At 41.0% G+C, this 19040-nt stretch overlaps 1 protein-coding gene across 3 annotated transcripts in view; it reads left to right on the top strand.

Annotated features, from left to right (window-relative positions):
- Window positions 1-19040, top strand: part of LOC149259533 (uncharacterized) — a 261302-nt gene that overhangs the window by 205950 nt on the left and 36312 nt on the right. For 2 of the 3 annotated variants that reach the window (XM_089376090.1, XM_089376075.1), the window contains exon 6: window positions 6633-6705. The exons of the other annotated variant lie outside the window; for it this stretch is intronic. In XM_089376090.1, the coding sequence (XP_089232216.1) occupies window positions 6633-6636 (4 nt within the window). In that variant the 3' untranslated portion in view covers window positions 6637-6705. The remainder of the gene's footprint in view (window positions 1-6632; window positions 6706-19040) is intronic. 3 annotated transcript variants of the gene reach the window in all.

Raw genomic sequence — 19040 nt, 5'->3', positions numbered from 1 at the left:
CCAAACTAATTATGTCAATGATGTGAAAACTTTATGCACCCACCTAGAAAAACGTAATAGGGAGATTGAGGTCACGCAAAATCAGCATGCTAAAGAAATTGAGGCCATGAAGACTAATCATGAAACAGAAATTAGAATCATGCAAAGCAAGATGTCAGTTTTAGAGGAAAATATGGTGACCATTAAAGCTCATCATGATAGGGAAATTGACTCTATGCAAAATAAGTTATTAACTATGGATGAGGAAATGACTATCATGACATTCAATCATAATAATCAGTTGGCTGACATGCAAGCGAATCACAAAGAAGAAATAAACTCCATGCAGCATTGCTTAATGGACATAAAGGAAGGAAATGTTAAAGTAATAAAAGATATGCAAGAACACCATGCCAGACAAATCAGCGCTATAAAGGTTGAACACTCTAGTTAGATAGATGCATTTAGAATACAGGTTCAAAGGTTTCAGCAATTGGAAGATGAAAGAAACCAAGTGACATCAATAGATCAGGAGCTTTCTCACTTGCTGCAACAAGCCCCATCTTATTATGAGGAGGTTATTGATTCAATTGAAAGATGGTTAATTGAAGGTGATCCGGATAGATTTAAGAACGATAAAGATCAGATGCAGGATAAAGAAAGACATATCACGCATACTTCATCTGATAGTTTTGAAACAGAAAGTTCCAGGTCATCAGTAATTCCACCTGCCAGAAAGAAAAAACATAAGAGAAATAAGATGAGACGAAGATTTGATACATCAGACGGCCGTGAGCAGCTTGATTTTCGGATAGGAAAAAGTCCTACCATATGCAAAATTGGACATGGCACATCCGACAAGCAGCCCACAGATTTGCCTGAAAGCAGGCAAATGCTCAGTATGCACTATATTGAACACATCTGATGCCGTAGGGCATCCTTTGTATCGTATTTCTAACCCTACTCCTTGTTTTTTCCGCATTTTTATTTCTGCTTTAGATAGTTAATGAAGAGCTCTTATCTTTCCTGTGCTTAATGTATATGATGATTTTGGATGGACGCTACTTATTTTTGTGTTGTATGGATGCAGATTCTGGATTCTCACATTCCTGCAAGCAGCAACGTGTCCCCAAGTAGAGCCAGATGTTGACCTCTACCGGTCAACTACCCATGCAGTACACCCCCTTTTTCTTTGCAAGAAAGGGGCAACACCTGATCAGCGTGTCCGTGCCATCCAGCAGTCATCAGCAGCTTGATCAATCTAATTGTAAACCCAGTCTGCATGTATTAATTGTAAATAATCTTAGCAGATATGAGTCGTGTATGTGAATTGCCTAGGTGGACCTAACTTTCTAGTGGTAATCTACGTCCCGGAAGGTTTTTCGTCTCACCGATCCATGGATCGACAGAGTTTTCCTTCAAACCTGACTCCAAAGCCGCGATGGATTTTGTCATTGGAATTTTAGGAGAATCCTAGTGTGTTGATCTGCTAGATTATAGTTGTGTCGCAGAACTGGGTGATTTGTGAGGGTCTATGTTAAAGGGGTTTTCTCCCTTAAGATGTAAATTGTAAAAGTCATGATGTAATGTGTCCTGAGGGTTGAAAAATGTTTTAAATCCCCTCATGAGTCCTAAGTCCTAGGTCCTAGGTGATGTTTCCGAAGGCTTAGTTCGATGATCCATTTTAAATGAATTAAGAAATTAAAAAATGAATAAAAATAATGAAATAAATAAAAAATAATAGAAAATTAAAAAATAAAGCAAAAACCCTAACTAATAAAATAATAATATTTTAAGTGAATAAATCGACGGATGAGATCAAGAGATGTCTTGATCTTCATCAACGGTCGAGATCATTTCTACATGGATCACTCGAACTAGCCGTTGGGATCATTTACTTTAAATAGGGTGCTAGGGGTCATTTCAGATAATAAGATCTGTGAGTCTGGTACTGAAGAAGCTCTCTTGTAATCTGTTTCTGGTTAATAAAAGAAGACTTTGGGGTCCAAATCTTGGTGGTGTTACTCTCTGGAAGTGCTGTGAGCTTATTTAGTTTCTGCATATTTTATTTTCAGCCATTAATAATAGCTTATTGTAGAGTAGTGTGAGCACAGGTATCTTGTTCACTTGCTAGGGTTTGAGTGGTGTTACGGTTTCTGAAGTAATGGCAGGTATCTCCATTACTTTTTGAGATCTAGCAGCATTTTTGCCCTCTTTACTGATGGTTGAAGTGAGCTGTGCAGGAAAACTCTTACTGAAGAAGATTGTCGGGCGTTAGGGGAAGTTCTCGGCTGAACCAACCAACTCCTGCAAGCATTTTTTTTGCTGAGCCCAGTTGGATTTGATCCTGGGTCTATCATTCAGTTTATTTTTATTTTTTAATTTGCATGAGAAATTTTCTGAAGTTCTTCACAGTGAAAACCTAAAATTTCTGTTCTTTAAGATATTTTCGTGTTTATTGATGAATCTGGCTGTTAAGGGGCCAAATCTGTAAATTAAATTAGCTGTTCTAGGGTTTTAATTTTTGCTTTATGCAGTTTTTATTAGGGTTTAGGGTTTTTAGGTTTCATTTTATCACATGAAAAATTTCGAAATTATTTTTGGCAGGTAAATCAGATTTCGCCCGTGGCTCCCATGCCCTGTCAGTAGCTACCACTCTATCGATGCTGCCGTGCCCAGAACTGGCTCAGATTCGATCTCAGTTGACACCGTTCCAGTTACTAAGTTCACGTGGGCTGGCTAACTTCAGATTTCAGTCTCAGATTATCAAGCCTACGCTATCAGTCAGTGAAAATTGCAATATCACGATTCATTTAAGCTGTCGACAGGGGTCAAGTGGAGAAAGCAACGTATCTCAGGCAGCCGACAAACAGTTTCAGTGTAAATCTCCATACTGCCGTCAAATTCCTTTGCTAGCAAATAGAAAACCGTGACCCTCTCTGCTGCCATCAAACCCAAAAGAAAAGCGTTGAAACATACAGGCCAACGAGACAGCGTTCCAAGTCCACCATCAAAACAAACACTAGTATCAAAGCATTCACCGGCTTTTGCAACGAGAGATTGCTTCCCACGCGTACCAGGTAATGCGTATTTATTCTTGGACGAAATCGTATGATTGGTAATGCGTTTTGTTCCTTTCAGACAACATTAGAATGCGATTCTCAGTTGACGGCTAGGGTTCTCTGGAAAATCTGAGCCCAGTCGAAGTCTTTTAGCAGAAATTCTTTCAGGTAAGCAGTCTTAAATCTAATCGTTCAACTTACGTTTTCGGCATGCTCACGCTCAGGTCGCTCAGGTAACTTCGGGTCGACTGTTATGCAAACTCTATTTTCTGCCTGCGTATTCGATTTGGATAATTTTTATCGTTTTGTTTAAAGATAGGGTGTTAATTTTTTCATTTGCGTTCAATTGTATTTCGTTTAGGGCTTTTTGTTTTAAATAAAAAAGGAATGTATATATATATGAAAATAAAAAGAAATTCGATCTGTTTTTTTATTTTATTTCATGTTGAATGCGTGGGTTAGCATAAATTGTAATTAGATTTTTTAATTTATTTTAGTCTAAAGTTTTATTTTGTTTTAGATTTTATAAAAAAGCAAAAGATGTTTATGTTTTAGTCGTAGATTTTAGATTTAGGATTTTGATTTTAATTATTTTGAGTTTTGGTTTTAACTTTTATTTAGAATAGATTTTAGGTTTTAAGTTTTATATTTTTTTTTTTTAGGATTTTTTTAATTTTCATTTTTATAAAATAAAAAAAATAAAAAATATTTATTTAAGCATAGATTTAGATATTTTTAGTTTTAAATTTTATTTTTGTTTAAAAAAAAAAAAAAAATTCTTTTTCTTTTAAATTTTTGAAAAGCATAAAAAGTTTTGTGGAAATTTTCTTTGTCAAATCCAGTTATTTTTCGAGAAATTATCACGTTATATCTTTCATGCTGAGATCTAAAATTTTCAAGTCGAGATACGAAATATGATATCTGGTTAATGATTTATGATTATCGTGGTGGTTTAAAGCATTCATCTTTTCAAAATTCTGAGTTGTTGGATATCGTTTTGGTCATTCTTAAAGCATTGTGATTTAGCTGATATCTTTTGATGACAAATGATTGCTGTTCACGGTTTATGTTTCTATATCATCTAACAAGTAATCGTTTTAACAACAATCTCTTAAGGCACTGGTCTTTTAACTTCTAAATCCTTCTGGTGCTAATCCTATCGTGTCCCGTGTCTCCCAACCAACTGGTCGACAGTTGGCCTTCGTCATTTCATAGGGTCTACCCCCCTTAGTCGCGGGAGACAGGCTTAAACGGAGAGATCGGGGATCAGAGTTACAGCCCCCGGTCTGAGGGTTGTCGTGTCAATCCGCGCGACAACACATCATATCTCCAGCAGCGTGGAATCATACGATGCTCAGTTATGCAGCATATCTCCAGCAACGTGGAATAATACGATGCTCAGGGGAATACGATGCTCAATTATGCAACAATACAATTATGAAAAAATACCACATGGATAGTATGGTAGAGAGCCCAGAGAGTTCAGAGAATAGAGGGACAGAATATGGCAGAAAACTGATACAAAGAGTTACAACACAAAAGCTAATTTTGGGAGTTGGCTCTGATACCATGTCAGGCCAGGCAGTAACTCCTCAAAGCAAAAATGATTCGTATATTTATTCCTTTAGGTTGGTCTTCATTATATACATGAGGGAGAGATTGTTCACTTCATCTCCCGATCACTGTTCACATTACTTATTTATTTATTTACATTATGTTCACCCAATCCTGATGATTAGGTGTCAACAAAATCCATCTTTTACTACATTATTTGCAATGAAAAATGGCAATAAGAGGGTGCATAAGAAAGTTTAAAAAAAAAAAATGAAGCTTGCTGTCCAAATATGGAGAAAACCCTTGCATTGGTTCATGGGCATGAAAATCATAGCATATGACAAAAAACAAAGAAGCAAAATGTTGGTAAGAAAAAAGGCAAACAAGCACAAGCCTAAACCTATGAAAAAATCATTAACGTAGGGGTTTTTAAGAACATACCTATTAATGGAAGAAATGAAGTTTCTCTTACTGATCTTGAATCTTTGATCCACAAAAAAATTTTGGTTGGTGGTGATAATAGTTGTTTAATCCTCAATATCTCCTTGAAAATCACCACAAAGCTCTTCCCCTTCCTTCTCCAAGACTAACAAAGCAAAATAAAACAATAAAACCACAAAAATCCCTTTTGATAGCCACGGCTCTGCGCGCTCAGCGAAATTTTAGGCCGTTGTGTGATATTTCGCCGATATTTTGAAAATATTGTGATATTTTCAAAGGCGAAAATATCGCCAATATTATCAACACTACTTCAAACCCTTGCCTTGGACTCCCTTGAGGCAAGTCGAAATTCAAAAAAGGATCAATAGAATAGGATGCTCAACAAATGTGTCCCTCCTCCTCTTTACAATTTCTGCTCCATGATTCTAGACTCCCTTTTAATATTATTTTGTTGGTGGGGGCCACTTTCCACTAAGTGACTTTTTGCTGCCATTTTAATAAAATAATAATTTGCTGCTATTCTCCAATAAAATAATATTTGCTGCCATTCTCCAATAAAATAATATTTGCCCCTTTTTAATTAATATTACCAAAATTGGGCAAAATTCCTTAGTGATTCTTATGCTCACAAAATTGGGGATATTACATTGTGACACCTTTTTTCAAGAAGCAGAAGAGTGGGAGAAGAAATTGTGTTTGCAATTTGTGTAGCATGTTGAGACATTGTTTTGGAGCAAGGAGAAACTTACCACTGTTAAGGTCTTATACTGCAAGACAAGGATTATTATAGTGGGCCAAAACAAATGAAGTTATAGGTTTACCTGAAATATGAGCAATAATGAGATCATCAACCTTGTGAGGATTAACACGAATTTCATCAACCCCCTAATGTGGTATAGTATTTATTTGGTAGAGAACATTTGAATAGGTTGTCACTACAACCATACTACATAGAGGTCAGTGTAAACTCTTGGATGGAGGATAGTTAGAGCACTTTTTCAGCATCACACATTGTAGATGACTGGAGATTTATAAAATTATTTGCAGGGAGAAGATTTCCATGTCATTTGCACCTTTGCAAAGCGCCTTGATGGTTATGATACTAACAGGGGTTCTGAGTGTCTGATCACATTACATTAAATTAGTCAATAGTCTAATTTAATTTTTTCCTGCTACAAGTTGCTACATATGCTTGATGCTTCCTAGGTCCTTTCTTTACTTGGGGTCGTAGAAGCAGTTAATCTATTATCTATGTATAAGGTATGTGGTGTACATGCAAGTCTTTTATGGTATACAACATTGAATTAATATGGTTGATATTATAATGAGACATAGCTCTGATGTTCCTTTCTTTCTTTCTCTGAGATATTCTTTTAGCTATGTTCTAAGATCTTTAAAAGTGTTGCTGTTAGCTTACCTATTGAAGCTGGTTTTGCACTCACGTTTTTGTATTACAATGGTGTACACTTTGACCCACATTTGCAGTCATTTTTTGGACATTAACAAAATTATCTACCATATAGGATTTTTTTCAAAATTTTTCTTAAGTTATAAGTTTATTATCATTAAGTATTTGATCCTATCTTGATAATGCAGATAAGTTCAAAGGATCATTCTTTGCAAATCCAATTGTAGACGTACCTACCACTGATGAAGCCCTCATCAAAAGGTATGATCAATTTTTTGTTTGTGGTGATGGAATACATTTTAGTGCATAGACAATATTGGCTTCAGGAATCTATGTCAGTAGAATCATATGATTGGGTGCTATGCATTTTCATGTTCGACATAAAAACTATCAGAATTTTGCATCTCTCTTGGTAATTATGGAGTAGGATTTACTTATCACAATATCCTACACCACTATATTCATTTGAAGGTGTAACTGCAGATGCTTAACTTTTACCGTTTTATGAGAGTTGCACTTCTACCCAATGGTTGCATACTAGCTATAGGTGCATAAATTTAATGAGGACCTCTATCCTCTGCTGAATTCCTTTTTGATGCAACCTGTATTATTATTTATATCTTTTGTTCCTATGCCTTTGATGGCATCCATTTCAGTTGCATTAGCATTATAGTTATCAGTAGAACCAATATGGTGTAATCAAAATGAAGTTATATTTTGATCTCCTTAATTTGTTCCTTCACGATTATATGTCAGCCAAATTCTGGTATGGTTTAAGTCATATGAGATGGCTATTTAATATCTTTAGCAAAGATATTTCTGAATTGTGCTCATGCTTTCTGTTTGATCTTTTAAGTCACATGCTATATGTAAAACTAGTGGCTTTGAGTCTTGACACCAAAAATTAGATGAGCAGTGCCTTTATCTGTTAATAAATCCTCGCATTTTTCATTCTTCTTCCTGGACCAAAAGAAGTACAAACTGGAGACCAACTATTATTTCAAATATTTACTGAAACGGTCAAACTCCAGGAAAGGGTAACTAAGCCTGTCAGCAATAATCTGGATTTATTGGCATTACTAATAATAAAGTTAAATTCTGATAGAACCAGAGATTATTATATGATAAAGATAATACCAGTCTACTATATAGTGACGGGGAGAGAAGGTAGGGAATAATGCCAATCAATTAATCTTGCTCTTGCTTAGCATGTAAAGGTACAAATTAACAAGTTAGGCTTGGAAAGCCATTTGTCTTTGGAGAATAGTATGTTGGAAATACCGAGAGGGGTGGTGAATCAGTGTTTCTTTTCAATTGTTACTTTTATCAGTGAGATCACTTATATTTAGAACACAAAATGAACAATAAGAATAAATGCTTTTATTAATTTCTTCTTTACAATAAATCAAATACAATATATGTAGGGCTCCAACACTAGATGAAGACACTGATCTTCAATCTCCCATGCTCAAACCTGTATTTGCCAAGCACCGACTTGGACTTCCAAGGCTCCCTTGTCAATTTTGAGGCACCAACCTCAAGGGCTCCAACCCTATATCTGGTTCAGGCTTCGACCTGGTTTCTTGAGGACTCTGATCCTCTAGGGCTCCAACCCTATCCTCCAAGGCACCAACCTTGTCTTTTCGAGGCTCCAACCTCTTGGGCTCCAACCCTTACTTTACTTCGTCAAGATGTATTTGGTTATACTTCACGGCTCCCAATGTCTTCTTCAACAAGCCTTGTCAATCTTCAGTTATGCCTTCCCTTAGTCTCCACGTCACGTCATCAATGACAACCTTGTCTTCTTAGAAGGTATCGCCACTACTCTTCATGTCACCCAAACAAAATCTCCAAGGTTACCTCATTATGGCTTCAATGCATCATGGTCTTCAATGATCTCCACAAATCTTCAATATGCTGCTTCACGAAGTCCTCCAACTCTACCCTATTATGCTCTCAAGAGAAGACTTCAACAAGCTCTATTTGTCCAATACCAATAAATCAACAATTAGACCATGACAGCTACGACAACTTCGACCACGACAACTTCAACCACGGAAACTACGACAACTTTGACCATGATAGCTTCAACAACGACAACTACGACAACTTCATCTACGACAGCTGCGACAACCTTGACCACGAAAACTACGGCAACTTCAACTATGGCAGCTGCGACAACTTTGACCACAGGAACTATGGAAACTTCAAACACGGTAGCTTCAACCACGGCAACTATGACAGCTTCAAATACGGCAGCTACGATCACGACAACTACGACAGCTTTGACCACGGCAACTATGGCATCTTCTACCAGGGCAACTATGGGAACTTTGACCAAGGCAACTACGACAACTTCAATCAGGGAAACTATGACAACTTCGACCACGACAACTACGGAAAATTCGACCAGGATAACTATGGCAACTTCTCTGCTCCTAGCTCGAACCTGTGGGAGACTATTTAACCCAAGAATAATTCCACAAACTTGTCTTCCTTGCTTTTCTAGGCTGCAACTTCTTGTCTACCTCTTGTCTTGTCTCCACCGAAGACTTTGAGCTTGAATGGACGAAGTTAGGTTTATATTATAGTGGCCTTTCCATATTTTGAAGGGACACATCTTTTTGCCAAGGGTTATTGTTGATTTGTGGTAGCATCAGATGTGCTCTAGCCTTGAAATTTGGAGAGGCTAAGGCACATGAGATCTCAAAGACCTAGAAATCGTTTTGAGAAATTCCATCCGGATGAGGAGTTATTAAAATAATTAATATTTTTAATGGGTTCTTAAGTCTAAATTTAGGAAAATAAAAATATTAATGGGTATTAATAAAGATAAGGATGAGAAGCTTGTAAGAGACGAGGATCAAGTCTGTTTTAATCTTAGCCGTTGATTAGGGACTTAATATCGGTTGTTGATTCATCAACAGGAAAAGTATAAGAGAAGACTTGAGGGTCATTTGGAGACACACTAGCAGATACTCAGTATCTCAAGGAAATTCGATTCTTAAGGAAGAGGAGGTTGATTTCAGAGGGAGTTGCAGGGTGGAGGAAGAGGAGGGCTTCAGCGGCAAGCAGAGATAGAGGAGGAGGTGACGCAGGGGAAGTGGAAGACAACGCAAAAAGAGACGTAGTCCAGAGAAGAGACACAGGGCCTACGCAGGCTAACGCAGAGGGATGTAGAGCCACTCAGAGTCATGACGGGTCAATCAAAGTGATGCAGGGGTGACGCAGAAGCGGGAGCAGGGTCTCCAAAGTGTCAGATAGTCTCAGAGGGAAAGTCTCAGGTGTTTTCTTTCAGTTCTCTGTAAAAATCATTCCTTGTAAAAGAAATTGCTGCTGAAGATTAATAACTCCCTCATCTACTGCATCGGTTTCCCTGCATAGGGTTTTTCCGGGGACAATCGTCGTCGATGTGATTGATTCTTGTGTATGTATTTTTCTCTGGGTAATTGTGTGATATCTGTAGTAGAATTTATTTTAATATTTGCTGAAGGATTTCGTAAATAACTTATTGAGAATAATAAGTGGGTGAAATAAATCAGCTGCTGCAGTGAAAGAATTTTAGTTTAGAAATTTTCACATGGTATCAGAGCAGAGATTCGGCAGTAGGAAAGGAAAATCGATTATGGGTCAAGAACATGATGCAGAGGCTGTGATATTCCTAATTAGCTATGGCTAATTGGAATATTCGATTTTGTTCAATTTTTGCCTTCTATAGTTATTTGTAAATAAAAAGTGAGGAAGGGGGACATAACTCACTTTAGAATAAAAAGTCACTTCCTAGGTAGCACAACATTGTGACTTAAAGGGGAGCCAAGGGGGCCAAAGGGGGACGCAGAAATGGAGCCCACGCAGACACATGGAGAGACTGCGCAGGAGGAAAGAACACGTGGCAAGAGGAGAAGCACGCAGGAGGAGGTAAGCCTAGGGATTGTGAGAGGCAGAGGCTATAAAATAGAGAGGAGCCCCCTCATTTTGGATTATTTAGTTATGTGCATTTTGAGCTAGTCGTTTCGACTTCTGAGCACGCTGGCTATTTAGCTAGTCTGCAGCACTGTTTAGTGCATTGAGTGTCTCCGTTCGGAGATCTCACCCTTAGCCCCGGGGGACTTCGAGTGCCTGATCGGGCAAGGTATTTCTATCGGCATTTTAGCAATAGTCTTATCAGCATTTCAGTAGTAGTTTCATCAGCATTTTGGAGGACTGCGCAGCACTTGGAGAGGGACACAGTTCTTTTTGGTTGTAGTGCTGGATTGGGGTTTGCAGGTGGAGTTACGCTGGGAGATTGAGCAGAGGTCCAACTCTTGTCTCATTGGAGGATTTTAGCAGGGTTTCAGGCAGTGTTTTAGGCAGAGTTTAGAGGGGTTTCTTCAGTGGTAGCACAGGGCATTGAGGAACTGTGCAGAACCCCAAGAGGGTGTTTTTTGGGGGTCGGCCATTCCAGGAAAGCTTTCTGTGATTTTCTGGGTTTCTTGACTAGAGCCCGAATCCAGAGTTTCAGCTTTTTCCAAGGAGGGGAGTAGCCCTAAATCATCATTTGTTTTCTAGCATCAGCAATAGCACAGCAGCAACATCCACGCAGAGAGGCCATTATTGTCATTCTGAGAGTATTTCTTCACTTGCCTTGTGCAAGTCGAGGTGCCCTCTGTCTAAACACCTCTTGTACTCATTTTATTGCTCAGTATAATAAAATGGCTTAGCATTTCTCGCTGCATTTCTTGTATCTGCTTATATTTCTAGTTTGCATTATTATATGCTGTTCCACTGTTATTTTATCACTTCTGGGTTATTATATCATTTGCACATATTTGGTTGGAGTTTTTGCTGGGGTTTGAGGAATATCCTGGGTTAGGAATATTATAGTGGTATCAGAGCATAGATCTGGCTTAGCCTGTGGAGCTAGCAATCTATGATACTAGGGGAAAAACCCTACATTTGTTACAGAGGTAGGAGGTACAGAGACATTGGACGTAGGTTGGAGATACCTATGGGGAGGGAGACTGTGTTCCTGTGGTGAACGCAGAATAGGTGGACCCTGTGGTAGACGCAGAACAGAGAGAGCCAGTAGTGGACGCAGAATAGATGGCCGATGAGGACGGGAAGAGATTTGCGGATATGCTTCTCAAATCAGTGCAGGATCTGTCGAGGCAGATTGAGGTGATGGGGCAGAGATTCACGGCAGTTGACGCCAAACATTGTGAGAGCCCACGAGCTTTTCAGATTGGTGAGCGATTAGGTGCATCCCATCACTTGCTAGAATAGCGCGATACTGCACAACAGGTGGCCTCACATGCCCCCACAGGCTCTACCATGCCCACTTTCTTAGGAGCAGACGCGGAGGTCGTAGCCCAGCAGGAGGTAGAGCCTAGACATGTGGGCGATTATTTTGTAGAGTACCAGGCCTATGGGTAGGAGTTCAGGGAAGCCCTCTCATTCAGAGATTTTGTTCAGCTCCAGCGGGATAGCAGACCCTGCGACCATCACAGAGGGTACCGGCATTACCATGATGGCGACACCCACCGTGCAATGAGTAGATTCCACTTGCCTACGTTTGATGGCTCATCAAACAGTTCGGCAAAGTCTTGGGTGGAGAAGCTGGACATTTATTTCCAGCTTAACCAGATGTCAGAGGCAGAGGCCATCAAGGTGGTAACATTGCATTTGGATGGTGAGGCCCAGGATTGGTGGTTTCATGGGATGGTTACACTGGGGCACTCCACAGTGACGACATATGCCTAGTTTACCAGGAGACTAACGGAGTGATTTGATCGGAGGGATCCAGCGCAGCATTTTGTTGAGCTGATGAGGCTCAAACAGACAGGGAACCTAGAGACCTACATTGCAGATTTCTTGAGGGTCTCCGTGATGGTGCCAGACCTATCCACGACACGGAGGGTCTATATGTATGTTGAGGGGTTAGCAGAGCCACTTCGGGGTCTAGTCCGATCCACTAGACCAGCCACACTCCAGGACGTTATCAACAGGACCCGGGACTTACAGGATGTCTTACCCAGGACCCGGACACCTTACCCCCAGAGACAGAATTTCCAGTCTAAGGGGAAGGACGTGAGGATTCCACCTCCAAAGGGGAATCCAGGACAAGTATAGCTTGATGATGATGCCAGGAGGGAGCTGAAGAAGAAGCAGTTCTGCTTCACATGTCAGGAGCCGTGGGCACCAGGACATAGATGTGCTGCTGGTAAAGCACATTTTATTGAGGTCTTCTCCGAGAGCAGTGGAGAAGAGGATGACGAGGATGATGATGTGGAGGCAGGAGATAGCCATGCCATACAGGGACCTTTACCACCTCCACCACCAGCAGCAGGAGGTGCATCCTTTGCACCTACCTGAGGGGCCCTTGCAGCATTGCGAGGAGTACCCAAATATCTGACGCTACGTGTACGGGGGATAGTACGTGGCTAGCAAGTATTAGTTTGGTGGATAGCGGGGCAACCCACAACTTCATCGATTCCCAGATGGTTGAGCAGAGAGGTATACAGACAGAGAGCTTCGATGGGTTTTCAGTCTTGGTCCCAGGAGATCAGACCATGACGTGTGCTCGATATGTTCCAGAGCTTTCAGTGACGATGGGCACCTACACGTTAACTGACCACTTTTTCGTGGTCGATATTCCAGACACCAACATGATACTGGGTGTTTAGTGGCTTATCACTCTAGGGAAGGTCACGACAGATTGGAAGACCCTAGAGATGGAGTGGGATGATGAAAAGATAGGGAGGCATGAGAAGATACGGAGACAACACACATATCTGCCTCAAACTGTTTCGGCTCATCAGATGGAGGCAGTCTTCTAAAAGGGGGACATAGAGTGGGCAGTGGAGTTGCATGCATCAGAGGCAGGGACTTCAGGTAGACGGTACATCCAAAGATACAATCTATCCTTGATCGATATGCCATAGTGTTTGGGGAGATTCCACTAGGACAGCCGCTGGATCGGGGGTTTGAGCACACCATCGAGCTTGAGCAAGGCATACAGGCCGTGATCACCACCCCCTATAGGTACCCCAAAGCCTATCGGGAGATCGAGCGGGCTATCCAGGAGTTGCTGGCTCTTGGGCATATCCGACCGAGCACGAGTCCTTTTGCTTCTTCTGTGGTGTTGGTGGAGAAGAAGGATGGTACATTGAGGATGTGCATTGACTACAGGGCCCTGAACAAGAAGACCCTGAAGAACAGGTACCCCATACCTAGGATCAATGAGTTGATGGACGAGTTGAGAGGGGCACGTTTCTTCTTAAAGATTGATTTGAGATTTGGGTACCATCAGATTCGTGTGAGGGAGCAGGACATTCCCAAGACTGCGTTTAGGTGTCACTATGGGCACTTTGAGTTCTTGGTGATGCCTTTTGGGCTAACCAACGCCCCAGCTACATTTCAGTCCTGCATGAATCACATCTTCCATAGTCACTTGAGGAAGTTTGTGTTGGTATTCTTTGATGACATTCTCATTTACAACACGACTTGGGAGGAGCATCTCCAACACATTGAGACAGTATTGCGTATCTTACAGGAGCAGTAGTTCTATGCCAAACTCTCCAAGTGTGAGTTTGGGTTGACAGAGATGTTGCATCTGGGACACATCATAGGGGTGGATGGAGCGAGGGTCCAGGAGGAGAAGATCAGGGCCATCAGAGAATGGTCGGAGCCGAGAAATGTGACGGAACTTCGAGGATTCATTGGCATTTGTACTTACTACCGGAAGTTCGTTAAAGGTTTCTCGCAGCTTGCTGCACCCCTGACAGATTTGATGAGGAAGGGGGCATTCAGTTGGTCAGATATAGTGCAGTGAGCCTTTGACAAGAATAAGGAGGTTATGTGCAGCTGCCCAGTGCTTGCGTTGCCAGATTTTACGCAGCCTTTTGTTTTGGAGTGTGATGTGCCGGGAGAGGGGATCGGCATAGTATTGGTGCAGGGAGGTCACCTTATAGCCTTCGAGAGTCGGAAACTCCTTCCGCACGAGAGGTTGTATTCTATATACGACAAGAAGATGCTGGCCATCATGCATGCATTGGCTAAGTACCGGCAGTATCTGGTGGGTAACAGGTTCAGGGTGAGGACTTATCACAACAACCTCAAGTTCTTTTTAGAGCAGAAGCAGCTACAGGAGAGGCAGCAGAAGTGGATCAGCAAGATCCAAGCATATGACTTTGACATTTAGTATGTCAAGGGTAAGAACAACGTGGTAGCAGATGCCCTTTCACGTAGACCAGCCACGTTGTCTCTTATGAGCTTGGATACAGATTGGAGGGCTCGACTCTTAGTAGAGTACTCCAAGGATAGGTTTGCATGTGAGATTCTGGACGGACATGTGCAAATGACAGGTACAGGGTGATCGATGAGCTCATCTATTACAGGAATCGGATCTTCTTGATTGAGGGGTCTCAGCTCAAGAAGAAGATACTTTAGGCATCATATGACCCACCATTGGCAGGCCATCAGGGGTTTACTAAAACCTACAGGGCCATCAGAGAGAGGTTCTCAGGGAAGGGCCTCAAGGAGTACGTACTCCAGCATGTCAGGGAGTCCGATGTTTGCCAGAGGAACAAGGGGGAGATGAGCCATCCCGCGGGATTATTGCAGCCTCTTCCCATTCCGGAGGGGAAATGGGAGAGTATTTCGATGGACTTCATCACAGGGTTGCCCACGGTACAGGGCAAGGATTGTATCTTTGTCGTCATTGATCGGCTGATGAAGTACGCACATTTCTTTGCCATATCCGCACATTATACAACAGCACAGGTGGCTGAGTTGTTCTTCAGAGAGATCTTCAGGCTACATGGTCTTCCTAAGACCATCGTCAGTGATAGGGACAGTCGTTTCATGGGCGGGTTTTGGTAGGAACTTTTCCGGTTGGTGGGGACGGAGTTGACACCGAGTATTAGTTATCACCCACAGACGGATGGGCAGACAGAGATAGTTAACAAGTGGCTAGAGGGCTACTTGCATAACTATGTCAATGGGCAGCAGCGAGCATGGTTGAGGTGGCTACATCTAGGGGAGTACTGCTACAATACTTCACATCACATGTCCATTGGTATGTCACCATTCTATGCCTTATATGGGTATCATCATTTATCTTTTGCTGACGTGATGTTTGGTGATAGCAAGGCTCCCAGAGCCAAGATTTGGATCCAAGAGAGTCAGGATATTCTCTGAGCTCTCAAGGATAACATGGCTACAACATAGAATTAGCAGAAGCTGTATGCCGATAGGGGTCGAGTGGAGAGACAGTTCGAGGTAGGGGACATGGTCTACCTACGATTACAGCCATACCGACAATCATCACTAAAGCAGAAGGGGGCTAAGAAGCTCAAGCCCCGCTTTTATGGGCCGTACAGGGTGATACCCAGGGTTGGACAGGTTGCATATGAGCTGAAGCTGCCCCAAGGCAGCAAGATTCACAACATTTTTCATGTATCATGCTTGAAAAAGGCATTGGGGCAGCAGGTGATAATGACAGATGAGCTACCACCCGTGGATGACGAGGGGCATTTGGTATTACAGTCCAAGTGTTGGGTCCCTATAATACTAGTGATTACCCCATTACTATTGTAGTTATACCCCTTATTTATATTGTTGTGCCCCTATTACCCCCATATTGTTATTTCTGTGCCCCATAGAATCTCTCTATTGTTATTTTTGTGGCTTTATATTATTATTGTTAGGTCGGCTGGATTATATTGTGACTCCTTAGACTCCTATATATAGAAAGGAGGTTTTGTCATTTGTATCATCCAAGAATTGTTCATTTATGTAATGTAAAGGAGGTTGCCCCCTCGAAGAGGCTGAATTCTAAGGCGTTGATCTATCTTTTCTATCTTTTCTTGAGCTGGTTTCATAACATTTGGTATCAGAGCTTTGGATTCTAGGGTTTCGCTGCTCCAAACAGGTCATCGTGGAATTTTCGCTATAACTTTTTTTCTGTGACGTTTCAGAAGTCGCAAAAAAAACCCATTTGAGAAGAAATCGCGCTGAACCTTGGGTCCGAATTTCAGAGCTTTTCGCGCGATATTTGCGGAGATATGATCTGAGGAAGTTGGTCTTTTTGCAGACTCCTGAATTACATTCAAAACAGGTGACCTGGGGAAAATCGTCATAACTTTCTCTCTGGGGATCGGATTGAAATTTCGTAAGAAGGTACAGAAAGAGGACGGACTGTAGTTTTTTGTATGTGTGTTTCAGATTCAAAGGTTGAAACAGTGACTCGTGGCACGTCGTACAAGTTCGCTCTACTGAACCAGTCTAAAATCAAGTCACTGTGGGAGATTTCACATAACTCTTCCTTGGAGAATCCAATTTGGCTCAGACTTGTGGCATTGGAAAGAGGACGCAGAAGGCTACTACAGGTAGCAATTTCAGAACTGGATGATCCGAAATTACAGAGATACATCAGATTCAATATCAGGCTTCTATAAAGTGAAAAAAGGTGTGTAGTTTTTTTTAAATTTTTGTGTAAGCTTGGTTTAACGGAATTCAAAGGGCATAGTAAAGCATTATTATCGGTAACTGATGCCCCGAGGAAAGAAAATGCAAACACCTAGTAAGGAACCTGAAAGCTCTAGCATGACTCATGAAGAAGAGGAAGAAATGCTACATGATATATCAAAATTACAAGAACAAGTGCAACAAATGTCACGCTCACAAAAGCTAACAGAAGCTAAGATAAGTGGCGTGGAATCTAAGATAAAGGGCATGGAAGCTAAGATGGATGATTCGAAGACAGATTTGAAGAGAGACATGGCAGATTTGAAGATAGATTTGAAGACAGACATGGAAGAATTGAAGAAGTTGCTACAAGAAAGGGTCACTAATGGTGAAAAGGTAGTAAAGGAAACTCATGATGAGAACAAAAGAAATGTTAATCATGATTCCATAGACTCTAATGTTGGATCGAAGAATCACCATATTCCAAAAATCGATATGAGGAAGTTTGATGGCAAGGATCCCGCCACATGGATATTACAGATGGAGCAATTCTTCGATCTCAATAATGTGCAAAACACACAAAAGGTACGTATGGCAACTGTATATTTGGAACCAAATCAGTTTGTATGGTATCAATGGCTTTGCTCTCGTAAACAATTTATCACTTGGGCAATTTTTACGGAAGAATTGATAGCACATTATGAGGATACAAAAAGCAACACTTTTTTTAGCCAATTGATAAGTCTCAAACAAAAGGGTTCAATAATGGAGCACATTGAGGAGTTCCAAAAATTGAACATAAGGGTAAAAGATATTCCAGAGGAGCATAGGATTGATGTGTTCATAGGGTCTTTAAAGGATAATATCCAACATGATGTTCGCCTTTGGGAACCTGATTCATTAGAGAAGGCATTCAGGTTAGCAAGAAAAATGGAAAGCAAAATTATGGCAACCAGGAAGCATACCACTCACAACTATAAAGACGGAAGTGTTGTTGCCCCTAGTCTTCCACAACCTATAAGGTTGACACCACAACAATTGGAAGAAAAAAGAGCAAAAGGGCTTTGTTACAGTTGTGATAGCAAATACACTAAAGGTCATAAGTGTGCTGAGAAGAAATTATTCTACATAGATTGTGAAGAGGAAGAAGAAAAGGAGCAAGAAAGGTCAAAAGAAGAAGATATACTCCAGGAACAAAGCCTAGATGAAGAACAAATAAATCCGACCATATCTTGTAATGCATTGGCGGGAATTACCACTCCTCAAACCATCAAGATAGAAGGACAAATCAAGAAGAAAAAGGTAATAGTGTTGATTGATTCAGGAAGCACCCACAATTTTATTCATTGTAGGGTAGCAAAAGAATTGAATTGCTTCCTATATCCAGCACCAGAGTGTCAAGTGATGATTGCAAATGGAGGAACAATAAATTGCTCTGGAAAGTGCCATAATATCAAGCTATCCATGGGAGAATATGTATTGACTAGCCCAATGCTTTCCATTCCAATGGGAGGTGCTGATGTTGTACTAGGAGTCCAATGGCTACAATCCTTGGGTACAATAGCTTTTAATTTTCAAGAACTTTTCATCAAATTTTCTACGGAAGGAAAGGAAGTTGAATTAAGGGGTATTGCAGGGAAACCAGGAAAGATAATCAGCTCTAATGGTATGACAAAGCTTCTAAAAAAGGAGCAAAGAGGTGTAATTGCACAATTATGTTCGCTAGATGTTTCCACATTGGAATCATCTATTTCTCCAGATCTCCAAAAAGTCCTGGACAATCATTCCAAGGTATTTGAGACTCCCAAAGGTCTCCCACCTATGCGTGATCATGATCATGCTATTCATCTGATTCCAGGAAGTGTTCCTCCAAACATCAGGCCGTACAGATATCCCTATGTCCAAAAAAGTGAAATTGAACGTATGGTTGCAGAAATGCTAGAGGCTGGTATAATTCAACCGAGTCAAAGTTCTTTCTCAGCTCCAGTAGTATTGGTGCACAAGAAGGATGGATCATGGCGCATGTGTCCGGATTATAGGGAGCTCAACAAGCTCACTATTAAAGATAAGTTCCCCATTCCTGTCATTGATGAATTACTGGATGAATTGCATGGATCAATTTACTTCACCAAGTTGGATCTTCGTTCGGG

The sequence above is a fragment of the Pinus tabuliformis genome, chromosome 6 (assembly GCF_031772625.1).
Source record: "Pinus tabuliformis cultivar Carrire ecotype Pingquan chromosome 6, CPIR1, whole genome shotgun sequence".
Classification (NCBI taxonomy): Eukaryota; Viridiplantae; Streptophyta; class Pinopsida; order Pinales; family Pinaceae; genus Pinus; species Pinus tabuliformis.
Note: the sequence above shows the minus strand (reverse complement) of the source record. Positions and strands in the feature narration are given on the sequence as shown.